This window comes from Aphelocoma coerulescens, assembly GCF_041296385.1.
Source record: "Aphelocoma coerulescens isolate FSJ_1873_10779 chromosome Z unlocalized genomic scaffold, UR_Acoe_1.0 ChrZ, whole genome shotgun sequence".
In the NCBI taxonomy this organism is placed as follows: Eukaryota; Metazoa; Chordata; class Aves; order Passeriformes; family Corvidae; genus Aphelocoma; species Aphelocoma coerulescens.
In genome coordinates this window covers 52,590,045-52,602,471 of record NW_027184085.1, presented here as the reverse complement: position 1 = coordinate 52,602,471, position 12,427 = coordinate 52,590,045, and the positions used below count along the sequence as shown (strand labels likewise).

Genomic DNA, 12,427 nt, shown 5'->3' with positions numbered 1-12,427 from the left:
AGCAGGAATGTCCTAAAGTAGACTTTATCTTCAAGCAGAGATGGTAGAAGGCAGCAGGAAATAATGAAGTTTTCAGGTGCAGAGCAGCTGTCTCCTTGTACTAAAGGTAACAGTATTACCATAGCTTCACAGCTCATACACAAGTCTATGAATGTGAAATACAGTCCCAGGCTAGGTCCCTAAGCACATCCTGCCTCACTTTCTAGACAGAAAACGGAGACATCCTAAATGGCAAATGAAATCCACATATAAGCATTATTAGTAGTTCAAACACAGTTAAGGAGACAAGAAAACCAGACCTACTCACAAGCAGGTTCTCTTTTAAAGCAAGTAAGTTGTGAATTTTATAAGCATATACCAGAGCTTTGAAGCCAAGTTTAAGACATCCCAGTTAGCTGCTTTCTGAAATTAAGGATTCTATATTCCACAAGTTTCAGTTTAGCTAACAATACTACAAGCACTTCTGAAAAGAGGGAGATTATTCCATGATGTGAAAATTAGGCATTAATCTTCCACACATACAGCTGAATTTGTACTAAAAACAGTGGGAGGTAAAAGAATGTACTTTGTTGGGTTTTTTTTAAGGAGACTACAGTCACATTTTTACCTATATTCAAGTTTCAGAAAAGTAGGTTCAGAAAATGTTTACCATACTATGGTATCTCTCACATTTTAAGTGGTAGCTACTACTGTCTTCTATTTTTTCAAAAGCTGCTAAATCCATCTATCTTGTGCAAGGAGAAAGCATGTGCTTTCAAGTGCCTGACCAGGGGCAGTTCCAATAATTAAATTTAATCCCATTCTACCCCCTTCCCTAACATTTAAGAGTATTTTTACGTTATTTTTTATAATTATACATGCCTAACATTAGATTACAGAAAACGTTATCATTATATGATGTTATCTCTGCTGCCTTTAAACATGTAGCAGCACTTAAGGTAAATTAAACAGCTATCTAGAGTGGCTGCCTGGAATTCAGTTACGTTGCTTTGCTGAGACCAGGGTCTCCTACCCATTGTACAACCACAATTAACTTAAGCAGCAGTTTTGTAATTTGTAGTGACATACATCTGCATTAGTGAAAAGCATGTAAGAGTTAACAGAGACTCTAAAATATCTAGGCACAATGACTCATTCCTGACAGATTCTCTGGTTAGTAAGTGAAGATAAAAGTGACGTTCATGACCCACTTATCAGATGCTGTTGTCAGTGGGATTCTCACATGAAGAGAGACTCTTCTTCAGCACCCTTTAAAATCTTCAATACCATCCACATTTAATTTAATTACCTTCAGTAAAACAACAAAACAGCAATCAGCTATCTTAATTCTTACTGATAACACTTGCAATGGTTTTCCACTAATAGAGAAAGCAGAATTCACTTCAGCTACTAATGTTGCCCCAACAGAAAGTTGTGCTCATTAAGTACATGCTTGGAGATGACCATCAGGAACCTTCACAGATCAGCTTTCTCTCTTACCTTATTCACAAGTAAACCCCTAGCTAAAAATCAATAAAATAATCAGGATTTGGACTTCAAACTGTTCACAAAAAATCAGTAAGTGAGCTCCAGGGTGCCTCCTTCCCCTTCAACAGGTTCTCCAGAGCAGGAAGGCCTTCAAGCTCAACTCCTCTCAATCCTAGAGTATGCAGACAGCTTCAAGGAAATGGGGCAGTTCACCTGTAAGTGGGAGGTGTCCCTGCCCATGGCAAGGAGGCTGGAATCAGATGCATGTTAAGGTTCCATCCAACTCAAACCATTCTGTGATTCTATGATAATGCATGTGCACTTCATTGTTGCAGATGTGATCACAGAGTGAGTACTAAATAATAGGGTGGGAGATAACTTGGCTCAAATCCACTGGATGCTCATGAATATTTGGGTCAAGGTAACAGTGGCTGGCCTCAAGATAACACATGGCACTGGCAATCCAGTAATCGCGGCTCTAACTCTGACTCTCAGGACAGGACTGTGGTTTCTACTGGGCGCAGCTGCCATTGGATGCCCTTTGGGGTACACAAGTTGATCTCTGTCCCAGTGATCTGTGGGCTATGGTTACTTCCTCGCTATTGGTGGCCTTACCCACCAGTGATAGTGGCCATGAAGCGAAACACAGTCATTGAAATCGAGCTTGCAGGATGGTACCTCTCTAAGCCAAGGACAAGACTGGATTGGCTCTCATGTGCTGCGATCAAACTCCACTCTGTTTGCAAACTAGCAGGCACAGAGCAGTGGAGACACAAGCCATTACAGACCTCGGTGATAGCATAAGTACAGGAGTGTATTTCAACCTCTGTGCTACCCTAAATTTATCATTTAAATGTACTCAACAAGTAACTAGCACTCATGACAATTCATTTAAGAAGGACAAAAGAAAATTACATTTTAACAGAGGAATTAAACCTATAAAACTCTGAAATTCATGCCAAATCTCTTCCTTCATAGAGCCTGATAACAATCCCTGTTCTGGACTTAGAAGAAAAATTTTCTTTTCAAGAACTCTCTGAAGAAAACCTGAAAATGAGTAAGAACAGGACTGGAACTAAAGAGCTTTCTCCTCAGCGTCTACAAACTTGTTATCTTGCTCCAGGCTACTTAAATCAGAAATATTGCTCCTAATGCAGTTACAAGGTCAGACACCATATTTCTCAATCTCCCTTAAAATACTAAAACCTTTTGGAATAAGACTGATGCAGCATTTTTGCTAACAGCTGAAAGTATGCCTCAAAGCTGAGGAGCTGCTCTCTGGTAAGTAGAAAAACTATCTCCATTAGTTTCAACTCTGGAGTTCTCAGCTACTGAGAATGTAATTTAAGTTCAGGATCCTTCTAAGACATCAATTCATGCTATATAGAAAACAGCACACCTTGAGACAATTAAGACTAGCTCAATTTCCAGGTAAGGAGTCTTTTGAAACGATGTAGCGGCAATGGTGCGCTTCTGGCATACAGAACATCAGACCCATTGTGTAAGGATGTGGACACTTTGGACATTGATCATTAAGACCTTGAGGGTCACTTCTGTGGGCCTGCAGTAGCTTCTGAAGTAATTCCTAAGCAATTTTGACAAGGAATGCTAAATATGTGGGATATGCCAGACAGAGACAAACTGCGTTTGAATAGCCATCCCATTAACTGATGAAGTATCAGTTACATCTTTCCAGTCCCAGAACAAGAGGTCAGGAAACTCCTAAGGAAGGGACATTTTGTTTCAAAGCATTGAATTCATCACCTACAGAGAAAGGCTTGTTTTCTCCATCAACCAGATTTCACCTGAAGACAGCAAGTTGTGGCATCAGCCCAGTCTGGTTTCTTTGGCATCCCCAAGAACATTCAGTATTCTTCACACTGAAGAGCAAAGATTACTTTGAGGTTTGGTCAGGCCAGAACAACTAAAACCAGTGATTTCAGTATCCCAGACTAACATGCTAAAGCAGGGTACTTCACAGATTTCCCCATCCCACTACCTAACATCCTATGAGTAAGTCATCTGCTGGTTATTCAGAGGCATAGGGGAAGCCACAATATTATGCCAACAGAGTCAGCCAGAGACTGTTCAATAACAAGGAAGCTAAAGAGCACAAATTGATTCAAGTGGGCATCCTAAAGAAACTGTTCAAGTGCTGCAATGCAAAAGCAGCTTACCTATGAAGTAAGGTAATCTGCCCTTTTTCCAAGGTACAAGCTTCATTACCTGCATCCCTGAAAAGAAGCAGCTTTGCATCAACAAGAGCTGAAGTCTAACTTCAATGAGGTTGAATTAAAGTTCAAGGAAACCTTGTATCTGCTTTTCCACACGTGAAATCTTCTTTCCTAGTACTGCGAAACACAGGTTTAAATGTCCTGTTAGCATTTATAGCACTCAAATTAACCTAAATGAAACGCCAATACAGATGCTTAATTTTGGGGTATATAATCCAAAAAATTATTAATCTAAGTTCCTTCTGAGTAGCAGCATCAGCACTGGTTCCCTCTGCATTTATTCCATTACTTAAGAGAATTGCAGAACACCATCTGAGAGTTCACTGCTTGGAAAAATGAAAAGATACAGAAAACTCCAAAACAAACATACTTGTTATTTTGTCCCTGACCAGCTTGCAGGATTCTATCTCCCCAATGCTGCCAAACAGACTCTTCAGTTCCTCTTGTGTCATGTTTTGTGGAAGATAGTTGACTATTAAATTGGTCTTGCTGTCTTCTGTGTTCCCAGAATCAACTGGTGATGAGCAATTGTTTATGGTGGCTGAACCATGGGCTGTGTTATTACAAGTTGGTCCATTAGACAGTTGTGTTTCCATGGCAGCAATTACCTGATGAAAAATACAGAAAACAAGAACCATCAAAATTCATATTTCAGCATCTCGTAGGAGGATCCAATCAAGAACCTAAAAGACCTGTCACTAGGCAGAAATGGTACTGCCAAGGCCATATACTGCCTTTACATGCATGAAAAAACCCCAAACAAACACCAGTACAGAAGGATGTTAAACTGTTAGTCAAGACAATACTTTAAAAGCTTGCAGTCAAATAAAATGTATCTTTTACAAGCTCACAAAATAAAATTAGCACTCAAAGCTTAGTTTCCATCCTCTGCCATTCCCTTCATTTAGGGGAATCACAGCCTTTCTCTTATAGAAGTTACCAAACAAAACTGGACTGTCACAAGAGTAATCATTTCTATAAACTTACAACTGGTTACTGAAATAACATGAAATGCAGCTTTTAAGGTAATAGTATTTGATTATTTTCAAAAAGAGGTGGGCATTAACTGTATCCAAAGAGTATAATCTCATGAGAGGTAGCAGAAGTCAAGATTAGTACTTTAAAGAGATACTTGAGAATATGAATGCTCTGTGATGGAAAATACACTCTTCCTTGACAACATCCATGCCAAACTTCTGTCACCACAGGAATCAGGTTTCTAAACGCTTTTAATTGACGAAACTGACAATTCCTTTTTCATATTTTCCCTTCCCTGAACTCTGAGAACAATTAAATGTGAATCTTGAACTTGATTTACTTTTAGATCACTCCAGAACTACTCTGTGTCTGGAAGATCACAGAAGATCCTAGAACCTGTGCTAAGGCAGACGGAGAACAGGGAAGCTATTTGAGACAGCCAGCATGGCTGCAACCAAAGGCAAGTTCTGCTTGACCAACCAAATGGCCTTTCTGTGATGAAGTGACTCCATCAGTGGACAGGGGAAGGGCTACAGATGTCATTTATCTGGCCTTCTGTAAAGCCTTTGACACATTCCTCTACATCTTAATCTCTAAAATGGGTAATATTTATGGGTAGATTAATAGATGGATAAGAAAGTGATTGGACAGTCGCATCTAGAGTTGGTGGTCAATAGCTCAGAGCCTTAATGGACATCAGTGACAAGTGGAGTCCCTCAGGGGTCCATACTGGAACCAGTGCTATTCAGTGTCTTCACTGGTAACACAGACAAATGGATTGAGTGAACCCTCCTCAAGTCTGCAGATGACCCCAAGCTGCGGGGTGCTGTTGACACTCCTGAAGCTCAGGATGCCATCCAGAGGGACCTGGACAAGCTGAAAAAGTGGACCCATGGTAATCTCATGAGGTTTAACAAGACCAAGAACAAGGTGCTGCACCTGGGTCAGGACACTCCCAGTATCAGCACAGGCTGGGACTGAACAGATGGAGAGCAGCCCTGTGAGAAGGCCTTGGGGGTGCTGGTGGGTGAGAGGCTGGACATGACCCAGCCATGAGCACTCCCAGCCCAGAGAGCCAAACGTGTCCTGGGCTGCATCCAAAGCAGCGTGGGCAGCAGGGGAGGGAGGGGATTCTGCCCCTCTGCTCTGCTCTGCTCTGGTGAGACCCCACCTGGAACACTGCATCCAGCTCTGGGGTCCCAGAACAGGAAGGACATGGACCTGCTGGAGTGAGTCCAGAGGAGGGCTTGGATTAGAGGCATGGAGCTTGTCTCCTGCAGCGAAATGCTGAGAGAATCAGGTTTATTCAGCCTGGAAAAGAGAAGACTTTGGGGTGGTCTAATTGTGGCCTTTTAGTACCTGAAGGGAGCTAACAAGAAAGATGGAAAGATACATTTTTGAAGAGCATGTAGTGACAGGACAAAGGGGAATGTCTTCAAACTGAAAGAGAGTAGGTTTAGATTACATATTAGGAAGAAATTCTTTACCGTGAGGGTGGGAAGGCACTTACCCAGAGAGGCTGTGGATGCCCCATCCCTTGAAATATTCAAGGTCAGGTTGGATGGAGCTTTGAGCAACCTGATCTAGTGGAAGGTGTCCCTGTTCATGGCAAGGGCATTAGAGTTAGAGAGTCTCTAATGTACTTTCAGATCAAACCATTCTGATTCTACTGCGTCTCACCCCAAAGTAACTGACTGTATGATTTCAAGATGCAACAGAAATAATTTGGAGGACTTGTAAACAAGTACTTGTTCACAAGCTGCCACATATACAAAAGGCTCTCTGCCATCTCAGTCAGTGACTGAATGGCAACAGCTGGTAAATACAATGGAGTTTTAATGGCATGCTAATATCTAAGATTTGGGCAGCCTACACTGTTTGAGACCAACTATCCAGGACAACATGCAAGAGAAAATTATGTAAGTTAATTCTCCAGAAATACATATTTCAACACAAGAAGTTCACTGTAGAAATCCATCAATCACTGAAATTCAACCTCAAAATTAAACTGCTAAGAGGAGTTCTCAAGAAAAAGCCTCTTGTAAAATCACAGAGCAGCATCAGGACCTCTGAAGGGTCTGTCCTAACAGTCCTGTTTAAAGCACCATATGGAATCAGTGCATATCCAAACAGCTGATAAGGTCAACTGTGTTCAGGGACTGCATAACTGAACTTCCTAGTAACACAAGAGGGGGTAAGTTGAGTTTCTTATTAGAAGTACAACTTAGACATTCCTGGGAACCCATTTCTGTGCTCTGCATACAGAAGTATTTTTCAAGAGGTTACTTCAGCACAACACAAAAAAGGGATACATCTATTAAGAACACTCATTAGAAAAGCGTGATCTAGTTTTTCTGAAGAGCTACAACTGGAACAACATTTTCTTCCCTTGTGACAAACTCCAAGGGGTAACCTGCTCCTGGCACTGATGAAACAAGTCCACTGCAAAGATGATAAAGTAGATTATCCCAATTAAGATAAATTACTTTTCAAAATGTTAGCATATCTGTTAAAGGTAGTAGTCACCAATGCTGTGCTCTGAGGCTCTGCAGGATTGCCTTTTTCCCCTTTTCATCTTTTATTCTCAAATTTTAAAGAGTTCGTTGATCAAAATTAGCAGGATTTAGCAAGGACAACAAACAATTCTCAATTCTCTCTTAATTGCACATTTATTTTCATGTTCAGGTGGCAAGAATAAGATCCTAAGCAAACATTCAAGTGAACAGCTGCAGTAGCCTGTGTGTGCTGAAAATTTCAGCATCTTTCAGCTATAGAACCATCTGCTCTGAATAAAGTGATACTAATATGTTTTACAAATAATGCATACCCCACTAATAGGCTAAAGAGAACTGTTCATAAAAGACAAAGCACTAAATCTTTTTCACTCAGAAAAGTAGTTCGAGATAAATTTACAGTTTTTAAAAAATTCTTAGAATAGACTGGCAAATATACTTTTAAAATAGTAATAATAAAAACACAAGTATACAGGTTTTAAAAGTTACTGCAAGTTAGAATTCAGACCATACCAAAACCATTTTAATACAGTACTACTCTTCAATTATCCACCATGTATTTTCAATTAGTACTAAAATCTAATTGACATTAGAAGAAAGGCAAGCCACTGCAGTGTAATTTCTACAGGAGATCACCGTATTACAGAAAAAGTTGTCTTGGTATGCCAGTGTGCTCTAGGCTCTCACAGAATAGGAACACCACCTACAGCCTATAATGAAACATATAAGCGAGTTAGCATTCCAAATGGAAGGTAAAAAGACTTTGGTATGGCCTCAGCACTATTAACATGTAAAAAAAGTAGCCTACAGAATTTAAGAAAAGTCCCACAGACCCCAGTCCAAGGCTCTGCTGCCCACGAACCACTTCTAAGCAGAGAAGCCACATCACACAGTCTGACTGCCATGTTAGTTTGGAGTTGCCGTCTGCAATATGGACACAAAAAGTACCGTATGTTAGATTAGCAAGATAATGCAACAAATCAGTTTGTACAAATTTACAGTAATTGCATTTATATTCCCAGCACGTCCATGCAGTGTGGCTTAATTGGATTTGAGGCAATTCCAATCTAATCTTTACAAATTCAGATGTAAAATTATTTTTCTTATGTGAAATAAGATGCTTATTTTTAAGAAGATTCAAAAGATAATGCAGTCTAGCTACCCCTGCATCTACCCTGGAAACTACTTCCAGAACCACATCATGCCTAAAAGAAACTATATCACAAAACAAATTTTTAAATCTTCAAGACTGAAGAGGAAAGAAAGGAAATACAGTGAGTTGATTTTCCATCAGCATATAAGATGATCATGCACAACTGAGAGATAGCTCCCCTTACATGTCTTTCCCAGCCCACAGGAAAAAAAAATACACAAATATGACAAATGACTTTGTTAGAATCCAGTCCATTCTTAAAAATCCTATGTTTTAAAAATTAAGTAAATTAAAATCTTGTGCAGATGGTATTCACTAAGTTTCCTTGCAGTACATGTTTAAAAGTACCACTGCACATATCACCAGTGGCAGTGGAGTCAAGGATTTATCAAGTGGAATAACTGGAACAAAACATGTAAGTATTTTTCGTAAGAGTATTTTGGTAACCAAGAAGATTGCTCTTGAACTAAAACATCACTGAAAATCCAGTTGGATTTACATTGAACAGTGCTAGGAGGATACCACAAAAGCTAATAGGCCATTTGCAGATGACTACAGGTAGTCCAGATGTAAAATATAACCACAATAGGAACAAATAGAAAGACTCCTGACCACTGTCAGAGCTTAAGACTGCTGTTAGTAAAGAGATCCTTCTTGCCCATGGTTAGCAGATGAGGTAAGTCTAAACCTGATAAAAAAAGACTTAAGTTTCAGAAGGCTGCTGCATCCAGGATTTATAAAGACATACTTCAAAGCTTATTCTGGTTTAAAATGGTGCAAATTACTTTTCAAGTCAGTTTGCTACCAAAGTCCATATGGTTAGCAGACTTCATGTCTGGTCTTTATTTTTAACTTAGGTTAATAAAAACCTTCAATCACCTTTTCATGCAAAATACTGAGGCTTTGGTATCAACTTCAAGTTTGCATGCCATTCTCTGTGGTCTCAACCCAAAACCAACAGTAACAACTTCTCTTCTCAAGCTCTCCATTGGTTCATAGGCAAGTATGTTGATAAACTGCTTACTAGATGAATAAAATCTGGAAGTCTCAACTGACTTCTTTTAAGTTGAGACAAGCCTTATTAAGAAGATTGCTTTAAAACAGTCTGCAAAACGCTGTCCTACAAAGACTGTAGTGACGTATGCAAGATAATGTATTTGGATCTCTATGGTTCTCAGCAAAGCAGCATGACCCCACAGATTATTTGTTTCCTGTGAACCACAGGCTGCAGATAGAAAACTTCAATAGGACAGCTTACTTGTTTGTACAGGACTTCAGTTTACTCACTAGAGACTCCACTGTTCTCTCAAACACTGCAGCACTTCTGAAAAAAAGCCAAGAGCACCTGTCATTTGAGGTACTTTCAGCTTGCGTAACACATTTATCTGCACTGAAGCATTCTGTACAGCACTTGCAATCAGCATGCAAGTCAGTTCTCTGAGTAAAAAAACCATTATGTCTCAAAAATGTATTTTGCTCTACCAAGTCTTCTACCATTTTTATTACTTTCGAAGACATACAGACTGCTCTCTTATGTCTAGTTTGGAAAACTGGAGTTCTTACCATTTTATTTACACTTCTACCTAAAGACCTAAAACCAATATTAACTATAGCTAATTACATTCTAGAAAAAAAAAAAGCTTTCTGAAATGAATTTTCAGCCTTAACACTGTACTAAAACAGCACATTAACATAGAATTTGAGCTGTGACTTTTCTTCCCCCTTCCCCCAAAAAGGCTTTAAAATATTGAACTACTGAAGAATCTCCAGTACCATTAAAAAAAGCTAATTCAGTTTTTGACTATTAGCCTCAGAGACAATATTACACTTCAGGTTATTAAGATAGCTTAGCAGTTACTGCATTCAAAACCTATACAACCATTATGTTCAAGAAACAGGATTCTATACCTACTAAGGAAAAGTTTGTCTTAAAATACATTCAGATTAAGAGGAGAACAATAAAGTCAAGTTGACCGAGTAAATCTGCTTTCTCTATAATGCTGAAAGGAAGCAGAACTAAAGACACAGTTGTTCAGTTCAGCAGACTGAGTGGTTCTCTTTAACACACAGTACATAGCAGCAATCTGTCTTTCAATAAACTTACTTTTAGTTCACCAAGCACAGGTAAGATTTTAAACCCAAACACTCTTAAACACTGTTTATGGCATTAATGGAATGCCAGTTTCTAATTAGCTGCAGTTCAAGCAAGTCATGAGTAAGGTTTCCTAGCAGAGAAGCAAATAGGCTTTTTTTGTTTTTCAAGAGAAAAGACATCGGAAGTTCAAAAGCCATATGGTTTATGTAATTAGTTCTGGTTGCCATAGAACAGTTCCAATTATAACAGCAGATTTTTATATGAGAGCTTTAGAAAATATAGTGGAGCAAGGAAGATGAAGACTGGCTAAACAATAGTCACAATGGCCTACTAACTTTCTCTGTAACACAGGTACTTTGGGCGTAACATACTCCACACTATTCATGCTCAGCTGAAAATGCAGGCTGAGGCTGGATCCTGGCAGTGTTGAGACAGAACCAAGGCGGTGACAAAACAGATAAGCCTTCTACCACCTTTACCTCCTCACATGCATGCACATGCTAGGGAGAAACGTTTAGTGCATCAGACTTCTGGCCAAAGTCTTTCCACCACCTGTTTCAATTCATACTTGCTCATCCTGGTCATTGCTGGGCAAGAAATCATTTTGCATAGGTTTTATAGTCAGAATTTAATTCTATTTATAGACAACACACCAAAAAATCACTGTAGAAGTGCCTGCCCCGATTACACTACATACTTCTAAGTGGTATTATTACAAAAAGGTGATTACAATCTGAATTTAGGCCAGCAGATACTAAACACATCTGCCTCTTTCAATACGTTACCACTGTTCAGAGGCAACCCAAGCTAGACCACCAGATGCCTCCAGCCTCAAGGGTCACAGCTGATACAGTGCTCTTGATGAAGTCCTAAGAGATGCTAAACATGCTCCTGAAGATTCTCCTAAAGGCTTACATACCAGGAAACCTTCCAAGCATGCTTTAGAATTTAGTGTTTGCCCTTCCATCCTGTTTCCCAGTGCAATGGAAGCATGCAACAATTACAACACATCACCATTTGCACAAGCAAATACTATAGATTTTGTTTTCATAATACCAAACTGCAGAACAAGAAACACCTCTGGCTGCATACAGTATTCTTTATTTCTTCCAGACAGAAAGGTCTAAACCAGAACTTTGGTCTCTGATTGTAATGAAGTTGTTCTCTTTCCAAAGGATTTATTCCATCTACTTTGACTTACAACAGTAGTTAATGCATTTTAACAAGGCTAAGTTGTTTCTTGTCTGTGAGAACTGTTGCTAAACGTGTTAAGTAAAAAAAAAAACACAAGCCATCATCATTATTTGAAGGGTCAGTGAAAGGTAAGATCTGACACAATACAGATGCTGAATTTTACTTTAAAAAATAGAACTCACCAAAAAAAAAAAAAAAATTTGGGTATTAAAATTTTAAGTGCAGATTTATTGATACTTTGAATAGCTGCAATTCTTCATGCTTCCTCTTTTGTGATTTTTATCTTTACTAGAGTGTTAATTTGAAGAACTCCTTTTTTACAAATGGTCAGGTATCTTACAAGCATGCATAAAAGAACAGTACTAATTCATGCACGCTCAAAAAAGCTGTACAATAAGAGATAACAGAGACTGTTCAATCCAGCATATGCAAAAGCTATTACATAGGTTGCTAGAACATCCCAAAGCCCTGTATGGGTAAAGGCACACACAGGCCAGAGGGCATGTCTTCATTTAACAACCTTGATTGTCAGAACAAAACACTACTCACTCTTTCAGTTTCCCTACAAGAATAGTTGTCAAGAAAAGCGTGATGGTTACTCTGAGGTCCACACATTAACAGCATATCTTGTGCTTGGTGAGTCTGCACAAACAGGATAAACAATGCTTATTTCTTTGTCTCTGTTTTCACTTTTTCTTCATTAGCATAAATCACCATTTCTCCATTAGCAGCCCTCCACACCTGCATATACATTCATTTGCTGTTCCCTCCACTGCACTATTTAAAAATCTGC

General features: G+C 39.2%; 1 protein-coding gene across 6 annotated transcripts in view; it reads right to left on the bottom strand.

Annotated features, from left to right (window-relative positions):
- The window catches only part of LOC138103673 (ELAV-like protein 2), a 94,790-nt gene that overhangs the window by 43,575 nt on the left and 38,788 nt on the right, over window positions 1-12,427 (bottom strand). For 4 of the 6 annotated variants that reach the window (XM_069002135.1, XM_069002136.1, XM_069002138.1 and 1 more), the window contains exons 2-3: window positions 8,026-8,116; window positions 4,072-4,309 (exon numbers count right to left, since the gene is read on the bottom strand). In XM_069002135.1, the coding sequence (XP_068858236.1) occupies window positions 4,072-4,309; window positions 8,026-8,097 (310 nt within the window). In that variant the 5' untranslated portion in view covers window positions 8,098-8,116. The remainder of the gene's footprint in view (window positions 1-4,071; window positions 4,310-8,025; window positions 8,117-12,427) is intronic. The other 2 variants (XM_069002141.1, XM_069002140.1) reach the window with 1 other exon arrangement.